The 22,104-nt window shown below is 41.1% G+C and overlaps 1 protein-coding gene across 1 annotated transcript in view; it reads right to left on the reverse strand.

Annotated features, from left to right (window-relative positions):
* LOC120052701 (insulin receptor-like) overlaps positions 1-15,440 on the reverse strand; it is a 102,965-nt gene extending 87,525 nt beyond the window's left edge. The window contains exon 1 of the mRNA XM_038999764.1: positions 14,262-15,440. Within this exon, the coding sequence (XP_038855692.1) occupies positions 14,262-14,340 (79 nt within the window). The 5' untranslated portion in view covers positions 14,341-15,440. The remainder of the gene's footprint in view (positions 1-14,261) is intronic.
* Between the last annotated feature and the right edge of the window lie 6,664 nt (positions 15,441-22,104).

Below are 22,104 nucleotides of genomic sequence, written 5' to 3' on the forward strand. Positions count from 1 at the left end.
CTTACATGTGTGATTTAATGAAAGTTTGATTTTATATCATTTTTTTTTAATTTGGCGCTCTACATTTTCCCTGGCTATTGGCCAAGTGGGACGCATATCCCAGAGAGGTTAACAAATCACCCATATTAGCAGACCTCTCATTTCAAACTTAACATCTCTAGTATAGACTACTTATCGTCATGAACGTCACGCATGCGATAAGTGACCGGTATGATCATTGTCGATAATGTTTGATTTATTGTTCCAGCTTTACCGTAGCAGGACATCGACGGAGACTGGTTGAGGAGACAGACAGCCTTGTGTTTGTCTAATTAAACCACCTTCAGAGGCCTCCTGAATGGCGCAGCGGTCTAAGGTCGTGGTGCTAAAGGCGTCACTAGAGACCCGGGTTCGATCCCAAGCTGTGTCGCAGCCGGCCGTGACCGGGAAACCCATGAGGCTGAGCACAATTGGACCAGCATTTCCAAGGTTAGGGGTTGGGTTTGGCCGGCTGGGATGTCCTTGTCCCATCACACTCTAGCAACTCCTTGTGGCGGGCCGGGAGCCTACACGCTGACGCGGTGTTTCACCGACACATTGGTGAGGCTGGCTTCCGGGTTAAGCGAGCAGTGTTGCTTGGCAGGGTCGTGTTTCGGAGGACGCAAGGCTCTCAACCTTTACCTCTACCGAGATCATACGTGAGTTTCAGCGATGGGACAATTGGGGAGGAAAAAGGGTAAAAATAAAATAAAAAATAATAATACAGAATGACAAAGTAGTACACAATCACCCACAACAGGTTCAAATGTTAAGTTACTTAAAATATATCAAATGTTATTTTAGATCGAAATTGGCTTGTGATATGGCTTTTACAGAATCCTTTTAATTAAAATCAGGAATTAATTTACTTAGTGAATTCCTAATTAATCCTTCCTTTCAAAACATTTCAAATATTAAGACCAGGCAACTTGCAACAATTCTTGCATAGCCCAGCTACATTAATTATCACTTTTTATTTTCACTGCCATGATCACCCCTTCCTCTAGCAGGATGCTCCTCTCCTGAGCGCTACCCAGCAGCACACGGCAAGCAGGCCAGCATGTCCACTTTTCAGTCATATGACAAACCTCAAAATACATTTAACCCATCAGGTACAGTTACAAGGCCAAACCAGTCCACAGTCCAGCCCTCCATGTCACCTACCGCTGCAACAACAGCAGCCTTGTATTGGACTCAGCCCTTTCTGTAGGCATGGCAAACCTGTTTGTGATTTCTGGTATATCATCGAAATAAATAAAGCATGTTTTTGGACTCATTCAGCAGTATTTACCAATACCATTGGAAATTAATGTTGAAAGTAAAATTTATATTGCTAAGTTGAAAATGATGCTGTTAAAACATTTTGATAAATAGCCCAATGTCAAAACAGTTAACATGTCCAAATCATTAACAAATATGCAGAAACAGTTTGATATATTACAAGTTTCTAAAAAGAAATTTTTTACGAGCACCTTAAAACTGCACATGCACCAAAAACCCTGTTGCAATAAATCACTCATATCGATTAGGGGGAAATCAGGTGGATGCGCGGTTGAAACTACCATAACTGGGGGGAAAAACATGGAAACTGGAGATATTTTTACATCACTGGTTGCAGAAGACTGTCAACTAATGATACATTTTGATACGGGGGTCACCAACAGAAAGAGAAAACGTGAAACTGGCGTCAATCATTTACGTATCGATTATCACATTGAAATCCAAAGCGTGAGAGGGGGGAGATAAGGTTGTAGGTCCTGTTAAAACACAGCTAAAAAAAAAGAATAATCTGGGAATAATGGTTAGAGGACAACTTGTAGAAAACACCTTACTTTGAAGTGTTGCATCTTGATTCAAGTGGGTTTCCAATGTGTCAAGTGTATTTTTATGTTAATCACTTGTTTGGGGTGTATGTGCCGTTTCAACTAACACTATTCAAAGGCCAAACAGAATCCAATAATAATTATTGCAGCACTGGTTAGAAGAGAACCTGTTCAAGACCGTCATCTAAACTCTAGAATGTCGAAAGGAGATTCTGGGAAGCTGACGTAACAGGGCAGAAACAAAATCAGTTGCTTTGTCATTTAACTTCAACGAATCACAACCTGGCATTGGACATCAACACTGCCAAATGCGGGTACATTTTGGCATTGGGGGGGTAAGCGGTCCATTTCACCAGCCACATTGGCAGTTGGTCAGGGCTCCACAGTAGCTTATCTATAACACTTTGTATTCAGGACAAGCATTTCACTCACATTTCCGAATAAATGGAATTCATCTCCCATACACAGGGAAGCAGACAACTAGGTTTTCCTCTAGGATTTTGCCTATGCTTAGCCCCATTCGGTTTCATTTTTATCCCGAAAAACTCATTTAACGATAACATGATGCAGTCAACACTATGCTTGAAAATATAGGACAGTGGTACTCAGTAATCTGTGGTATTGGATATGCCCTTAACATAACACTTTGTATTCTGGACAAAAAGTTAAATTGCATTGCCACATTTTTTGCAGTAATACTTTAGTGCCTTGTTGCAAACCGGATTCATGCTTTGGAATATATTTTATTCTGTACAGGCTTCCATCTTTTCACTCTTGTCAATTATGTTTGTATTATGGAGTAACTAAAATGTTGATCCATCCTCACGTTTCTCTTGTCACAGCCATTAAAACTATGTAACTGTTTTAAAGTCACCATTGGCATCATGGTGAAATCCCTGAGCGGTTTCCTTCCTTCCTCTCCGGCAACTGAATTAGGAAGGACACCTGTATCTTTGTAGTGACTGGATGTATTGATACACCACCCAAAGTGTAATTAATAACTTCACCATGTTCAAAGGGAAATTCAATGTCTGTTATTATTATTTTTTTACCCATCTACCTTTTGCGAGGCATTGGATAACCTCCCTGGTCTTTGTGGTTGAATGTGTTAATTCACCGCTCGACTGAGGAACGTTACAGATAATTGTATGTGTGGGGTACAGAGATGAGGCAGTCATTCAAAAATCATGTTAAACACTATTGCACACAAGTGTGAGTCCATGCAACTTGTGTGACTTGTTAAGCACATTTTTACTCATTAGCTTATCTATGCTTGCCATAACAAAAGGGGTTGAATATTTAGACTCAAAACAATTCATACATTTTAAATTCAGGCTGGGTCAAGGAGTGTGAATACTTTAAAACACTTAAGTTCCTATCCTGTCACAATAACTCCTCCCTGGCATTTTAATTCATCATCTCAAACGCTGTATTCAAAGTTCTCACTATTATAGTCTAACTATAGAATTAGAATAGTCATTCTACTTCCATGATTCCAACAGTTTTGCTCTAATTCCCAAGTCAAATCGCAAAATTTGGTTAAAAATAAGTCCTAGATTATTTGCCCATATTGTGCAGCCCCACATGGCTGGGAGGAGAAGAGACACAGTCTGGTACCAGCCACCATGACAGACGTGAGTTGGGGAGGAGTGAGCACGGTGGGGCAGAGGTCAGGTCAGATGAAGTGAGGAAGAACAGATATCACTAAGGTTCTGTCTAGCAACAGAGATGCATTGGCTGTTCAGATGAGTAGGAGACACAGCATAGGAGAAAAGGTTAAATATGTTTGTTGGTTCAGCCCTCTGGGATGAATAAACTTGGTTTACGCTTTCATAGTGTCCATCGAGTTCTTACTCTGATAATTAGAACCTAACAGAGTAAATAACATCACATTTACAGTTTATCAACAATGACATTTTTTACTACCTTAACCATGGCGAGTTAATATGGCTGGGAGAAGTATTGAGTAGCTTGGATGAATAAGGTGCCCAGAGTAAACTGTCTGCTACTCAGTCCCAGAAGCTAAGATATGCATATTATTAGTATATTTGGATAGAAAACACTCTGAAGTTTCTAAAACTGTTTGAATGATGTCTGTGAGTAAAATAGAACTTATGGCAGGCAAAAAGCTGAGAAAAAATCCAACCAGGAAGTGGGAAATCTGAGGTTTGTAGGTTTTCAACTCATTGCCTATCGAATATGCAGTGGGATATTGGTCACATTGCATTTCCTGAGGCTTCCACTAGATGTCAACAGTCTTTAGAACCTTGTTTGATGCTTCTACTGTGAAATGGGGTTAGGGTTAGAGGGGATTGAGTCAGAGGTCTGGCAGAGAGCCATGAGCTGACCATGCACGTTCACGTGAGAGTTAGCTTGAGTTCCATTGCATTTCTACAGACAAAGGAACATTATTGAAGATTTATGATAAAAACATCCTAAAGATTGATTCTATACATCGTTTGAAATGTTTCTACGGACTGTAACAGAACTTTTTGACTTTGTCTGCTCGCGCGTCATGAACCACAAAGGAGGTATTTGGACAAATTATGAACTTTATTGAACAAATCAAACATTTATTGTGGAACTGGGATTCCTGGGAGTGCATTGTGATGAAGATCATCAAAGGTAAGTGAATATTTATCATGCTATTTCTGACTTCTGTTGACTACACAACATGGTGGATATCTGTTTGGCTTGTTTTGGTCTCTGAGCAATGTACTCAGATTATTGCATGGTGTGCTTTTTCGGTAAAGCTTTTTTTAAATCTGACACAGCGGTTGCATTAAAACAGCCATCACTAACATTGAGTGGCTGCTGCCAACATACTGACTCAAATCTCTAGCCACTTTAATAATAAAAAAATGGATTTAATAAATGTATCACTAGTCACTTTAAACAATGCCACTTTATATGTTTACATACCCTACATTACTCATCTCATATGGATATACTGTACTCTAGACCATCTACTGCATCTTGCCCATGCCATTCATATAAATCCATACATTTATATGTACATATTCATTCCTTTACACTTGTGTATAAGATAGTTGTTGTGAATCTGTTAGATATTACTGCACGGTCGGAACTAGAAGCACAAGCATTTCGCTACACTTGCATTATACATGATTAGCAGATGTTATGTGACCAATAAAAGTTGATTTACCTAGTCAGCTTGTGTTCTATGCGAGAGAAATATACGGAGACACATTCAAGTTACAAGTGCCATAGGGAAGAACGCTTGTCAGAATGGAGGTTGTCAATGCACAATAATGCTTGCTATCGTGGGGGAAAAGAACCATTTTCATGGGCTTTTTTCTTTTTTAGGGGGGGGTTCTCAGCTTTCCATTCCTATTTGATATATTTCTCAACTTTTAAATATGCGCGAATTGCACCATTTTAAACCTTTGGTTTTTAGCAGCATCATGGTTAAGGCATAATGGGAGGAAGAGCTAGGGACTGACATTTCTGTGGCAGACTGGGAAGATAGCTTGGAGTATATCCACACATCGTCTCATACAAGTCAAGGTATTAAACAGATTACACTATTCCAAAACTAAGGTGCAAAGGATATTTCCTGACACATCCCATGCTGTGCAGGGTACACTACTCCACTGCCTTGCCATTTACTTTAACTTCTTATGGCTGCAAGGGGCAGTATTGAGTAGCCAGTTAAATCGTGCCCATTTCAAACGGCCTCGTACTCAATTCTTGCTCGTAACACATTATTATTACTATTGGATAGAAAACACTCTCTAGTTTCTAAAACCGTTTGAATTATTTCTCTGAGTGAAACAGAACTCATTCTGCAGCACATTTCCTGACCAGGAAGTGGAATGTCAGAAATCGATGCTCTGTTCAACTTCATGCCTATACATGGGCAATGAACGTAAGAGTCTACGTACACTTCATACACCTTCCCCTGGTTGTCAAGAGGCGGTGAGAGAGAAAATTTCGTGTCTATCTTGGTCTGAGGTGGAATTAAAGCTCTTTGTATGACGTGACCGTCCATTTCCTGTTTCTGGAGCGCGCGAAAGAGGACATGGATTTGCCTTCTGTTTAGCTGTCGTTATGGACGACTAACATCTCCGGTTTAGATTTTATTTGATACATGTGACCATATCATCGTAAAGTATGTTTTTTCAATATAGTTTAATCAGATTATTGAAATTTTTTCGGGAGTTTTGCCGTGTTCCGTTCTCTGACTTTGTTGACGTTGGAGAGATCCGTGCCACTTGGCAAGTGCCCATGCTAAATCAAGAGGGAAATTTGCCGTTCCAGATCCAAACAACGACTGTTCTGGACAAAGGACACCTTGTCCAACATTCTGACGGAAGATCACCAAAAGTAAGAAACATTTTATGATGCTATTTCTAATATCTGTCGCGCATGTGAACTGGTCGTCGGCGCCCAAGTGTTTCTGGCTATTGTGGCTACGCTAATATAACGCTATATTGTGTTTTCGCTGTAAAACACTTGATAAATCGGAAATATTGTCTGGAATCACAAGATGCCTGTCTTTCAATTGCTGTACACTATGTATTTTTCAGAAATGTTTTATGATGAGTATTTAGTTATTTGGCGTTGGTGTCTGTAATTTTTCTGTCTGCTTTCGGTGCAATTTCTGACTGTAGCTGCAATGTAAACTATGATTTATACCTGAAATATGCACATTTTTCGAAAAAAAACATATGCTATACAATAAATATGTTATCAGACTGTCATCTGATGAGGTTGTTTCTTGGTTAGTGGCTATTTATATCTTTATTTGGCCGAATTTGTGATAGCTACTGATGGAGTCAAAAACTGATGGAGTAATAAAAGTGGAGTCTTTTGCTAACGTGGTTAGCTAATAGATTTACATATTTTGTCTTCCCTGTAAAACATTTTAAAAATCGGACATGTTGGCTGGATTCACGAGATGTGTACCTTTCATATGCTGTATTGGACTTGTTAATGTGTGAAAGTTAAATATTTAAAAAATATATATTTTGAATTTCGCGCCCTGCACTTGAAGTGGCTGTTGTCATAAATGTACCGACGTCGGGCTTGCACGCCAAACAGGTTAACTTGAATGGTTATTGGTTTGGAATCGTTCGGATCCTCTGAAGTTGTGGAGATTAATTGACCCAGACCCGCTTCTGATCATCCTGGAAGTGTCTGAAACCTTAAACAGATTAACCAACCCCAAAAAAAACTAGTCTCTTAGTCTCGTTTCGGCAAAACAAATATGAATCTTGTTGTTTTGGAAAAGGAAGGAAGCTCCCTCTACCAAATTATGGCTTAGCAAATTGGCTAACACTGTACACAAAGAATTAGATATATTCTAAACAATAAATCATCAACATTTGATCAAATCTGGCAGCCTCTCCTCTCTTACTTGGACCATTCAGTGCTGTGAATTTGTACATTTTAACTATCTCAAATGTAATATTTTAATCTAACCTTGGGCAGCATGTGCCCTCATTCTGTATGTCTAATTTCGTATTATTTACTATGTACCTAGAACTATGGGTCTGCTCTTTTATGTTTAGGTAATTGCATACCTGTCTTTTCTACAAAATACCTATACACCATTCTTGTGGGTGTGTGTATGTTCAATAAAAAATATTTGAACAAGAGACCAAGGTCTTTTCAAGAGAGGTAGGGAAACCAGGCCTATACCCCTATGTTGTATCTCCTCAAACAGTCAGTGATGTATAGCAGGAGTCAAAGGGCAGCTTGTATTTTTCCGTCTCAGGGCCATATCACTAGTGGACACTAGGGATGCAACGGTACACAGTGTTATTGAACCATAGGGGGCGTACCGAATGGTTCGATATGCACAAGTGAACCACAGAATTACGATATGCCTGTCATTTTCCTATAATTTCCGAAACTTGCTTCTTGCGCTGCAGACTACACGCCCGTTACACATTCAGATCGACAGAACCAGACTCGCAGTTTGTGAACAGGCAAGGAAGGCAACTGCTTGGGGTCCCAGGCCATTAGGGGGGCTCCTGAGGGCTGACAAACTTTACTCCACAGCAATGTCTCAAATGTGGCAACAGCAGTGACCGCAACCCCCTAAACACCAATGGACGATTTGCAATGACATTCAGTAGGAAACCTCCTTAAAGGGGCCCCATGAAGAGGGGAAACAAAAAACAAATATTCGCTCAGCTCCAACTTGACAATGGCGAGCGCTAGCGAGACAGAGAAGCAAATTTGAAGAGGCATCGCCGTCTTTCAAATCGACTGTGTGGGAACATTTTGGATTCAGCGGTCAATACGATGACGAGGGTAAGAAGACCGTAAACAAACAAAGTACAGTCTGCAAGCATTGCCACTGTTGGCTACTCGAGTGGAAACAAACGTCACCATCACCCGGCCATATCCCTTGCAGGTGGCGCTGGAGCAAGGAGAGTCCACTCGTTAGCGAAAACAACAATCTCTCGCTGCTGCCGTCTAACAACAATTTGGGACAAATTCTGAAAAAGATACAGAAATAACGAAAGCGGCGGGAGAATTCAGAGCCAAAGATAAGCAACCCTTTTCAGCAGTTACTGACTCAGGAGTTCGTCACCTGATGAAGAAAATGTGCCCGCGTTACAATGTCCCCTCCCGCACACATTTCAGCAGCAAAGTCAATCTCAAACTATAAAACATCATGGAGAGAAATTGAAAAACGAATTAACAGACACCTCATCTAGCTCTCTACACTGATAGATGGACCTCCAGAGCAACTCAAAGCTACCTCACTGACGGTTCACCATGTACTAGACTGGGAGATGGAGAGCTACGTGATGCAAACTCGTCCCCTGTATGAGAGTCATACAAGCGCACACTTCTTAAATACAAGATACCGAAACCGTACTGTTACCCACAAACTGTGATACATACCGAACCGTGGGCCCAGTGTACCGTTGTATCCCTAGTGAACACTGAGTGTGAGGGGAAGAGCTCACTTACCACACACAAACCAGATTATAAATTGTGGCAGCGAGAGGGGAGAGACTGAAAAGGGTACGTTGAGAGAGATAAAACCTGAAACATTTAGGAAAGGGAACGAGCCGTTAATTTATTTTATAGTGCATATTGCCTGCTTCCCCACAAACACCTTACAGACAAAGGACACGGAAAGTCTTTTGTTCACAACCCCTGAGATTACTAATGCCTGTTTGACTTAATCTGTGGCATTTGGCCATATTCTACTCTAATAGACAGAACACAAAAAAAATACTTGTATAGAATACAGAATCAAAAAAGGTACAAAACGAAGGCCAGGGGAAACAACTTTTCATACAAACATTTGCATCGCAATGGCTTAAGGCTCTTTCATAAATCCTAGCTATGGGTCTGTATAAAATACATTTCACAGAACATGGTCTTCTTTTAGAATGCCATCAAACGGAATGCTTTTCTGCAGAAAATGACCTTATGTACAGTACAGTACATTCGGAAAGTACTCATGCCCCTTAACTTGCATGTTATGTCACAGCCTTATTCCAAAACTTATTTTTTTAAAGTCTCTCTTCAATCTATAATGACAAAGCAAAACATGTTTATATACATTTTAGCAAATTGATATAATAAAACTACTTTGATACCACATTTACATACAGTTGAACTCAGACGTTTACATACACCTTAGCCAAATACATTTAAACTCAGTTTCACAATTCCAGACAATAAATCCTAGTAAAATGTCCACATCCTAGGTCAGTTAGGATCAACACATTATTTTAAGAATGTGAAAAGTCAGAATAGGAGAGAGAATGATTAATTTCAGCTTTTCTTTCATCATATTCCCAGTTGGTCAGAAGTTTACATACACTCAATTAGTATTTGGTAGCATTGCATTTAAATTGTTTACCTTGGGTCAAACGTTTCAGGTAGCCTTCCACAAGCTTCCCACAATTAGTTGGGTGAATGTTGGCCCATTCCGCCTGACAGAGCTGGTGTAACTGCGTCAGGTTTGTAGGCCTCCTTGCTCCCACGCGCTTTTTCAGTTCTGCATACAAATTTTCTATAGGATTGAGGTCCGAGCTTTGTGATGGCCACTCCAATACCTTGACTTTGTTGTCCTTAAGCCATTTTGCCACAACTTTGGAAGTATGGGGTCATTGTCCATTTGGAAGACCCATTTGCGACCAAGCTTTAACTTCCTGACTGATGTCTTGAGATGTTGCTTCAAAATCTCCACATAATTGTCCATCCTCATGATGCCATCTATTTTGTGAAGTGCACCAGTCCCTCCTGCAGCAAAGCACCCACACAACATAATGCTGCCACCCCCGTGCTTCACGGATGGGATGGTGTTCTTCAGCCTGCAAGCATCCCCCTTTTTCCTCCAAACATAACGAGGGTCATTATGGCCAAACAGTTCTATTTTTCTTTCATCAGACCAGAGGACATTTCTCCAAAAAGTATGATCTTTGTCCCCTTGTGCAGTTGCAGACCGTAGTCTGGCTTTTTTAATGGAGGTTTTGGAGCAGTGGCTTCTTCCTTGTTGAGCGGCCTTCCAGGTTATGTCGATATAGGACTCGTTTTACTGTGGATATCAGATACTTTTGTACCCGTTTTCTCCAGCATCTTCACAAGGTCCTTTGCTGTTGTTCTGGGATTATTTTGCAGTTTTTGCACCAAAGTATGTTCATGTCTAGGAGACACAACACGCCTCCTTCCTGAGCGGTATGACGGCTGCGTGGGCTCATGGTGTTTATACTTGCGTACTATTGTTTGTACAGATGAACGTGGAACCTTCAGGTGTTTGGAAATTGCTCCAAAGGATGAACCAGACTTGGAGGTCTACAATTTTTTTCTGAGGTCTTGGCTGATTTCTTTTGATTTTCCCATGATGTCAAGCAAAGAGGCCCTGAGGTTGAAGGTAGGCCTTGAAATACATCCACAGGTACACCTTCAATTGACTCAAATTATGTCAATTAGCCTATCAGAAGCTTCTAAAGCCATGACACCATTTTCTGGAATTTTCTAAGCTGTTTAAAAGGCACAGTCAACTTAGTGTATGTAAACTTCTGACCCACTGGAATTGTGATACACTGAATTATAAGTGAAATAACCTGTCTGTAAACAACTGTTGGAAAAGTGACTTGAGTCAAGCACAAAGTAGATGTCCTAACCGACTTGCCAAAACTATAGTTTGTTGACAAGAAATTTGGGGAGTGGTTGAAAAAAACAAGTTAATGACTCCAACCTAAGTGTATGTAAACTTCCGACTTCAACTAAGTATTCAGACCCTTTACTCAGTACTTTGTTCTAGCACCTTTGGCAGTGATTACAGCCTCAAGTATTCTTGAGTATGACACTACAAACTTGGCACACCTGTATTTGGAGAGTTTCTCCCATTCATCTGTGCAGATCCTCTCAAGCTCTGTCAGGTTGGATGGGGAGCGTCGCTGCACAGCTATTCTCAGGTCTCTCCAGAGATGTTCGATCGGATTCAAGTCCGGGCTCTGGCTTGGCCACAAGGACATTCAGAGACTTGTCCCAAAGCCACTCATGCATTGTTGTGGCTGTATGCTTAGGGTCGTTGTCCTGTCGGAAGGTGAACCTATGTCCCAGTCGGAGGTCTTGAGCAGGTTTTCATCAAGGATCTCTCTGTTCTTTGCTCCGTTCATCTTCACCTCAATCCTGACTAGTCTCCCAGTCTCTGCAGCTGAAACACAACCCAACAGCATTATGCTGCCACCACCATGCTTCACCAGGGATGGTGCCAGGTGTCCTCCAGACGTGACACTTGGCATTCTGGCCAAGGAGGTCAATCTTGGGGGCCTCCCGAGTGGCACAGCAGTCCAAGGCTGGGTCACAACCGGCCGTGACCGCGAGACCCATGAGGCGGCTCACAATTGGCCCCGCGTCGTCCGGGTTAGGGGATTTCCCATAGCAACTCCTTGTGGTGGGCCGGGTGCCTGCAAGCTGACTCGGTCAACAGTTTGACAGTGTTTCCTCCGACACATTGGTGTGTCAAGAAGCAATGCGGCTTGGCAGGGTCATGTTTCGGAGGACGTATGGCTCTCCACCTGCGCCTCTCCCGAGTCTGTAGTGGACTCGGGAGAGGCGCAGGGGACATGGGACAAGACTAACTACCAATTGGATACCACGAATTTGGGGAGAAAGGGGGGTAATAAAAAATTCCTGGCAGCTGAAAATGTCCGTGGCATGCATACTCACCAGACATGTCACACATTAAGCATGTTTGGGATGCCTTGGATCGACAGTGTTCCAGTTCCAGCCAATATTCACACAACCATTGGAGAGGTGGACCACATTCTACAATCAACAGCCTGATCAACTCTATGCGAAGGAGATGTGTCGCACTGCATGAGGTAAATGGTGGTCACACCCGATACTGACTGGTTCTGACCCATGCCCATAGCTTTTTTTAAGGTACATGTGACGAACAGATGCATATCTGTATACCCAGTCATGTGAAATCCATAGATTTCGGGCCAAATTCATTTCAATTGACTGATTTCCAAATATGAACTGTAACACAGTAAAATCTTTGAAATTGCAGCATTTATATTTTTTTTAACCATTTAACTAGGCAAGTCAGTTAAGAACAAATTCTTATTTACAATGACGGCCTATCGGGAACAGTGGGTTAAGGGGCAGAACGACAGATTTTTACCTTGTCGGCTTGGGGATTCGATCCAGCAACCTTTTGGCTACTGGCCCAACGCTCTAACCACTAGGCTACCTGCCGCCTCTTGTATTTACAATGATGGCCTACCCCGGCCAAACCCGGACTACGCTGGACCAATTGTGCGCCGCCCTATGGGACTCCCAATCCCAGCCGGATGTGATAGATGCTTTCATTTCATGTGGCCATAACAGGAATGCCTACTAGTTATTTCCCTAAGGTTTACAAACCGCCTCATATGTTCTAGATAGAGCGTTCTAGACATGTGTCAGCTTTACAAGGAAGCAAACAGAGCATAATTCTGACAGTCTTGTAGCAAGAGAAATATGCAAAGACTGTAAATTAGACATTTTCATTTTGCAAAATTCAGTGCAGCACAAAATTGCCACAGCCAAGTCTGAAAATAGCTACTCCAGATCCACTCATCTAGAAAATATTCCATATTGCTAGAAAATAAATGTGTAGTGTAGATTAAATAAAATGTATGGAATAGCACCTTATCTTGTACCAGGTCTTCATAATATGCATGGCTCCGGGTCATGCTAACATAGGGGAGGATTATCGAGACAATCATATTGTGTGCTGTGAAATGATTTAATCCTGATCTGAAAATGTGTGGATCAAAACACAGGGAGTGTGGGGTTTATATTTCTCTCAGAAGTGGATAGCTCAAATAAAGCTATGTGTTAAAGACTAGGCCAACAACGATCAATAAACTGCAAATGTAGCTACAAGCCACAATTTAAAAACACTGACATGCCTTGTTTTTCCATACAAAATGTCCCGCATGACAAAAGGAATAAAATGTCTCATAACACAATGAATAGGATATACAGCTATAATCTTGTTTTGTTTCTCCCATTTCAATACTACTCTGTAGTAAACATCCTCACAGTAATTGTCTGGCACATGGTGAAATGAGACGGTGTGAATGTCAACATTATTTTTGGCATGTATTTTGAGGGATGGACAAGCGTAAACAATATCTAGCTACGCAGCTAACCCATATAGTTGTTTTGGCGTTTGGGAGCGATGTGAACAATCGATGCTAGCTAGAAAGCTATATAAACACCGTAGTCAATAACTAGATAGGGTTTTGCTCGCCTATAACGTTACCTCCCGTAAATAATTCCATGGAACGCACAACATCCATACGGCTCGCGATAGTTAATTAGCGTCATACCAGAAAACCTCATTCTTCAATCGCTAAAGTTGACTAGAGCAAACCCACAATGTAGGCTAAACCTAGAATTTATGTGGTTTTCAGGGACCTTAACGATGGCTAAATGCATTTACATGTCCTGCTACACCGAGACTGTGTAGTAAGTCGCCACGAAGAGGCCTGCCTATTTGTGCAAGCGAATCCTGCAACTTCCAGTTTAGATTCGCTGTAAAAGACCACCATAGTCCAGTAACAGGAGCTAATCTGGCCCTCCGGTTAACGCATCCACGCCAGGCCTCAATAATATATTTTTAAGAGGCGGCGGTGGGTATTCTGTAATAACTTTGCAAGCAAATATTAGTAACATAGGGTGGAAATGTGTTTCCTATAGTTAAGGTAAAATTGTGTCGTGGCAAAATGGTGAAACAACCATATTGTTCAAGTGACCACTGCAAATAATCCTTTATTTACGAATCAAAGAAAACTAATTTTCCATAAATTCATTTTAAAATGTTGTGCAGAAAGAAATGTAAAACAAATAATGCGTTAGTAGAATGATGTGGCGTGTATAGTCAGCAACATAACATTGCATTACAACTATAGCTTTACTTACTTTCTCCATTTGTTAGGACACACTGGCATCCAATGTAGATAAAAGTAACCAAAACAACCGCTGAGGTCCCAAGCCGCATTGTGACTTCGATTGTGTTCTCTGTGTGTTTTGAAGATATCCAAAGTTCGTTTAGGAAATCCAATAACAAAAAAAAGTTTTCAAAAAGGTGAAGATAAATCAAACTAGCTAGTCCAGTTAGCCCCCCTAAAAAGGGGCCAGGGGTCCAACGTGGTTGTATCTTAATTAACAGAAATATCTTCAGCTAACTTTGTCATTTCGGTTCTCCCTGAAAAAAAGTACCACTAAATAGCGTGATCGTGTGTTCTGGCGACACATTTGCGAATAAAAAGAGTCATTTCCCACAATTGTATGGGATAGTTCACTTTATTATGTTAGATATTTTTTTTTAAGTATTCCGATTCGAGAAAATAAATCCCACACCGCTAACGTTAGCTAAACTAGTAAGTAACTAGCCACGGCCTCATTCCACGATAAACGAGGTTCCACTGTTGAAAGGCACCCAGAGACAGTATTTTCGTATTATAAAGAAATTCTTTAAGATGAATGTTTGATAATTTAGAAATCTGGGTGTCCTCTTCTTTCCAAAAATCCAGTTATGTAGCCGAACTTCTATAGACCCAAGAAGCTAGCTAACGTTGGCTACCTTGCTGTAATCCACAGGTCGCTGAGTGTTTCATGCACTTCCAAGTATTGCACTTCTTCGCCGTATCACAGGAAAACACCTAGTTTTAAAACGTGATTAGAAAAATGTGAACACATCCCATGAACTTTGGATACGTGCAGGAAAAACGTGGATATATTTTAACGACCTTCCTCTGAACTGATTCAGTCGCTACAGCCAGCCCATGACAACATGAAAACACCCCCCACCACCCCAAAAAAAAATGGATCCAGCGAACGTTACGTTTAGCCACTAAACAAATAGCCCCGCGTTTCCAGCACATTGCTAAAAAGTGTGAGAACTCCCTTCTTCAGATTATCTGGCAAAACAGCTAATATAAATAACGAAGCTTCAAAACCGGCAATTAAATCAAGTAAATAACCGCTGTCAGAATCAGGAATATGAGGTAAACAAACTTAATGGCATAATAAACTGCTATGTGGGGAAAAACTTCGATTATCGTATACAGCACCTCTCAGGTTCCCACCTTTTCTTCTCTGTCTATTCACCAGTAAACAACTACCAGTCAGCTGGGGCAGATAGGGTATGTAGGAAAACACGGACTGGTGTAACGGTGCGCACAACTAGCAATGTGTGGATTGCAGTGTATAGCATTATACAAAACCAACAGTCTAACAAAATTGTGTTTGTATGGAAGCCCATTCTCGCCCCCATTTTTTTTTTAAAGGGCGGCTGAATTTCCCGATTTGGCCTCGTTTTAGATTCGGTTCATCCATGCTAGCGGCCATGACATAGAGATAGATAGAGGACTCATAATGGATATAAACAATTTTAGCATGGACATTGCCATTGAAAGTTTCACTATACTTCCACCATTTTAAAGTAGTCAACTGGGTGGGGATTCCAATGGATTGTTGCCTCAATGGTGCTGCCTATGCTGTCACAGACGCTATAATGTTGCAGATTTAAAGATGAGTCCTGTCTATCTCTATGGGCCATGACTGAATTCAAACATGAGTTGGTTGTGGTTTGATGTGGGTGTCTAGTCTACGTGTGTGTTCGCAGGTGGGAAGAGTTAGAGAAATCATTTTGCCAATTAGCTTCTGGCAAAATTGGTTTGACTTTGGATAGCCTATCTCCGGGGCTAGTTCGGGACCATCAATAATTATACAATGGAAATTAGACAATATTTTGATGTTGCACACCTTTTAGTTTTTATCATTAAATGCTTTCAATATTTGAATATGAATTTCTACAATTTATAGTTGGTTTGAGGTTTTTAAGTAATTGAAATTTGGAGCTATTGGAATTTTAACATATTGTCATGTATAATGTGTAATTTACCTATGGTTTCTAACTAGCCCTATAGGTATATCCAAAGTTACCACAGGCATTTCGATCAGGTCTCATGCAGCTGCACTCTGAATTTATGATTACATGTGTGCTGCCAGCTATGGGCATGTGGGCAGGTTTGAAACAAACCAATACGCACAATAGGCTGACTGAGGAGGTGATTTCACACAGTTAAAGTCCTGCAATAAGAGCTATGACGCTAATATGTGTGTAATCTCTTCACAGTTGTGTTCTGTGGGTGTCACTGAGTACACTGATACCCCCTTTCATTTATCCACAATCCATAGGTAAGGCTGTACAGTGCATGACTACCTCAATTACCTCGTACCCCTGCACATCAACTCAGTACTGGTACTCCCTGTATATAGATAGCCATGTTCATTTCTACTCTCTATATATATCCATGTTATTTTGACTATTTATTTTTATTTTTCACTGTATTTATTCCTTGTGTCACTATTTCAATGTTTTATTTTAGTTGTTATTTAATCTTTAACTGCATTGTTGAAAATGGACCCGTAAGTAAGCATTTCACTGTTAGTCTCCTCTATTTGTAACCATTTGCATCACTTTCAATGAGGGCCTTTTATTTTGAAGGCCAACTGCAAATTCCACCATTGTGGCTAATCCTTATTGTGACTAGCTTCACAAAGGGTCTCTCTGTCTCCTCTGCCTCCTCCTGCATGCATTGTAGACTGCCTCAGCAGTACTCTCTGTAAAGCAACGTTATGATGAGAACTTAGTAGCCTATTTTTTTCTCCTGCTGAGGTCAAGCTCTGTTTAACGTTTGCTTCTGGCTAACACTAGCCAGAGCCCTTTAACGTTACTGCAATACTAAAATAAGTCTCTGCCGGTAGCTAGCCAACTGACTGACTGACTGACCTATCCATAAGTGACTATTTACCAGTCGTGCACTCATCCTCCAAAAGCAGTGGTCTAAGTACTTAAGGAAAAATACTTTAAAGTACTATTTAAGTCGTTTTTTGGGGTATCTGTACTGTACTATTTATATTTCTGATAACTTTTACTTTCATTCCACTACATTCCTAAATAAAATGTTTACTTTTTACTCCCATACATTTTCCCTGACACCCAAAAGTACTAGTTACATTTCGAATGCTCAGGCAGGATTACAGCAATATGGTTCAATTCACATACCTATTAATATAATGTGTTGTCATCCCTACTACCTCTGACCTGGCAGACTCACTAAATACAAATACTGCGTTTGTTAAGGATGTCTGAGGGTTGGAGTGCGCCCCTCTCTGTCCGTCTGGTTTGCTTAATAAAAGGAATTTGATGTATAGCATTTACTTTTATTTTTAACATTACTAAAGTATGACAGTTGAGTACTTTTTAAAACTAGACTGTTACTCAAGGAGTATTTTACCGGGTGGTTTTTACTTGAGTCATTTTCTATTAAGTTATCTATAATTTTACTCATGTCTCACTGGTCGTCAGCCTGTGCCCCGACCTGCAAGAGGGTGGAGTTTAGCTGTTTGAGAGAGTGGTGAATGTTCTGCTAACAAGGCAAATCCAGGGGGCAAATCCGGGGGGCGCAGGCGAACATAATGACCAAACAACTGTTCATGATTCCACTCGTTCGCAAAGAGCCTGGCGTGAAGCGTTCTGAGCTTTGATCAACGCTGGAAAAGTAATAATAAGTGGGTAAATGCTAATTAACAAAATAAAAAAGTGAGTTTGCGTTATTTCACAAATAAAAAGGTGCATAAATGGCGATTGCATGCGTTTACCCTTGACTTAGCCTCTGCTGAGTCCCCAACAACCGGATGTTCCGGTTTTCAGTGGAAATGAAAAGAGAACCTGTGACGCAACTTCCGCTTTTGGACGTTAACAAGAGTCGTCACTAGTTACCACAGCCACAAAGTCATAAACCCTGCCTATTTATACAATTTATCTTCTTAAAGGGTGATTTTAAACCTAACCCGAACCTCAACCACACTGCTAAACTTATGACTAACCCTAACCTTAAAAAATATAAACATTGTTTAATTCTCCAATTTTGGGGATGAAGGAGTTTTGGTGGGTACAGCTTCATTGTTCCACTGTAAAATCCTCTCTTCCACACTGCATGTCCAAAGGGGAGAGGGTCTCTTCAAGGAATTTACGACCTGTTGTTAAGTCATAAAACTTTGGAGAGAGAGAGAGGAGGGGGGGGGCACCTATGATCCTCCCAGAAGGGCAGTCATGACAGTCCCCCTCTGGTGGTTGACTCTTGCGATTATCCTGCAAGTTGCAAACCAACATTTAAAAAATTACCATGTGATGTCCTGGTTGTGGATCATTGTTGCGGTCCCCTTCTGGTGGTTGACCTGGGTAGGCTTTCTGAAAGCTGCAAAGCACCACGAGAATGGCCAGGGGATGTCCTGGTTGGTGATCGCCATTGCGGCCCCCTCTGGTGGTTTACCCGGGTAGGCTCTCAAAGCGGAGCAGTCCACCACAAGAATGGGCAGCGGATGTCCAGATTGGGATTGCCGTTCTGGGCCCGCTGTCTGGTTGTCCAGGCTGGTGGATCTAGGCATTAACTTAGGCAGACGTTAATAACAACTCACACACACTCACAAAATACATAATTACATTTCTACCCAAATGAGCGGCGTTGTGGCACTAAGTGATGATTGTATGGGGAACTTGTTTATGGCTCTATCACTTCCATAGTTTCAAAGGAAATGAAATGAAAAGGAATGAAAGCATAAACAAAAGGTATACAAAATATAGTTATCACACCTTAATCATCTAATTGGACTGTATTCTATATACGTCCAAGGTCTTGGCAAAATGAGATGGAGAATGGAGAATGTGCAAACGGTCGGTGGAGAAGCCAGCTACGACCTAGTCCGTTTTGTTTCATGTTTGTGACCTCATGAAAGACAATACAGCCACATTACCATAACTCTGTTTATACAGGGGCCTCCGTTATGAGGTTTGCGTCTAATTATTGTATAAAATGAATGAGTAAAGATGAAACTATTTGTGAAATGATGTAATGCTATGTTAAACCATTAATGTGAAAGAAATGTATTCCCTTTAAAGTTTAACTAAGTCATTGGCCCGCCCCCATGAGCACAGACATGATCTGTCTCATGGGACAGCCCTTTTCTACTGTTACAAATAAAAACCCCACCTGAAGAAATCCTCTTCAGACCATGCATACCTCGGTCAGCTGAGGGGGCAAAGGTTTGAGTAGAGACCACAAAAACCTCAGTATAAGCTAAGGTTGTAATGGTTGTTGAATTCCTAACCATACCACGTGGAGCATTGGCTACACGGGTGGAAATGGTTAAACTCTGAGACTATCGATCCCGACAGAATAAAAGCAAATCTTAGATACTAATTACTAGTCTGCAGCTAGAAATTGTTAACCTGGGATGCGAAGACCGACAACCACCGAAACATCTATTCCATGAGAATATTTCTGAATGGTACTCTGAAGTATCCTTTCTAACCATGAAAGACTTCAGGGAAGCAGAGAGAGACCCTCGGATGAACCTTCCAATAGAGGGACTGACGATTCCAACAGAGATCACGATGACACACTGGGCATAAATATATATTGATTGCAATTATTCCCGAATGAGTGAGTGTTCATGTGCAAAGGATTAGCATTTCAATTAATATAATTATCAACTGTGTAGTGACTCTTTTGTCTTTCCCGCCCTTCTCAGTCCACACCCACTTCCCTTTGTTCACCAAGCTGTCATATCGGCTTAGCCCACTAGGGAACCTCCCCTATCATTTCCTTGTAACCATATCTACTGTTTGATTGTGCATTTCTGTGATTATTTAGTTAGTTAGTAAATAAATAATTAAGACAATTGATGTATGGATGATTCATAGTAAAGGCTGGGTTCGTGCAGATAACCAACTATTTACGACGTTTGGAATGAGACTAATGTGAGGTAAAGAATAATTCATTAATTAGAAGACTAATTGATCAGATATTAAAATATCTGAAGAGCTATATTAGGAAAATTATAATTTTGTAATCTGAAGATTTTCCTTGGTGTCCCAACTTCCTAGTTAACTACATTTACATGATTAGTTTAATCACGTAATAATAATTACAGAGAATTCATTTGATAAAATAACAGTCTTCAATGTAATGATGCCAAAGACACGACACCACAGAGGAGCTAACCTCACGATGGAAGTACTCTTTAAGCACTGAACCAGTCGTATGCGGTCTGATCATGGTTCATGACTTCTAATAACTTTCCTCCTGAATGGAGGGTTATATTTATTAATGGCATGTGTGTAAACCATCAGAAGAGAGTTATGGAGATTAGGGGTGGCAGGTAGCCTAGTGGTTAGAGTGTTGGATTAGTAACCGAAAGGTTGCAAGATCGAATACCCGAGCTGACAAGGTAAAAATCTGTCGTTCTGCCCCTGAACAAAGCAGTTAACCCACTGTTCCTGGGCCGTCATTGAAAATAAGAATTTGTTCTTAACTGACTTACCTAGTTAAATGAAGGTACAATTTAAAAAAAAAGATTCCCTTACACGTGTTGCAATCTGAGTGACTACTAACTCCTCTATCGCTGTTCTCAATAGCAATTTGACTTGTGAGGTCTCTAACCTTCTTACTGATTGTGGCTGGACTGACTGTGCTGGCATTGGTACTGGTACTCAAGGGGACTTAAAGAATAAGTATAAATATTTGTGTGGAAATTGTGAATTGGGAGTTATGTGCTTCATTGGTGTCGGGTGGCTCAGTCCGGTGGGGCCGTTCACTTGCTCTGTCCAGGTGATTCATTTGAACCGCATGATTGGCCTGTTTGAGTTGGGATTGTTTTGTCTGATTCTATTCGGCCGGATTAGTCTGTTCAGGATCCGTCTGGGTCTGTGCACAAACACGGCCCATTCACCTTGATCAGTCGGTCCGAGTTGGGTGTGTCATTCAGTTTGTCCTGCTCGCCGGACCGCTCATCTGGAGATTTTGTTCACTCTGGTTTGGTGCATCTGTTTGCCCTGGCTGGCTGATCTGCTTGATTCGGTTTGGAGTGGCAGCTGTCTGTCCGCACGGTCAGCACAAATAAATAGAAAATCCTACGGATACCACTCCGACTCGATCTAGCAGATGTCTGAATGGGTAGGTCACTCGCGATACCGCTCCGACTCGTTTTAGCGGAGGTCTGCCTTGGGGAGTGTATAGCCTACAATAACGCTTTGACCCGATTTGGCAAAGGACTGTTTTGATATGTGTAAATCCTGTATAATACCGCCTCCTTGTGTTGGGGGAAGTGTATCAGGGAGGGGTTGAATTTGCAGGTTGTTTTAGGGAAAACGTGAGTAAAAGTGTGAAAGTGAGTGTGAAAGTTGCCTGTCCTTGGTGGGGAGGGATTGCACACCCTTCCTGGGACGTCACTTAAGTGTGGCCTGGCAGGAAGGACGCATTTGATCCTACACTAGGAGAGGGGAGTGTAAATTATGTATGAATGACTAGTGGAATTGCACAATACTAGAAGTTAGGGAGAAATACTATGAATCATATAGAGGTGTATAAAAATCATTGGCGGGTGTCCAGTAAGGTTTATAGAAACTGTATACTGGGGTGTAAGGAAGAGGAATATACAGTACAGGGAAACATAGACATAATAATGTTTGAGGTGATAGAACACATAAGAAAAAGGAGAAGGATTGTTGAAAAGTATAAAGAAAGCTAGAGGAATGTTGAAGAAAGACAATGAAAAGTCAGACAGGAAGAAGGTGGAATGGTTTACAAAACCTCCAACATACACCAGTGGGTAAATCCCCCTGGTGTCCGGAGTGGTGGAAATAAAGAGAGAAATAGAGGTGGAAGATGATAAGAAGACTCTCTCTGTGCCC

Source organism: Salvelinus namaycush, chromosome 8 (assembly GCF_016432855.1).
Source record: "Salvelinus namaycush isolate Seneca chromosome 8, SaNama_1.0, whole genome shotgun sequence".
NCBI classification, from domain to species: Eukaryota; Metazoa; Chordata; class Actinopteri; order Salmoniformes; family Salmonidae; genus Salvelinus; species Salvelinus namaycush.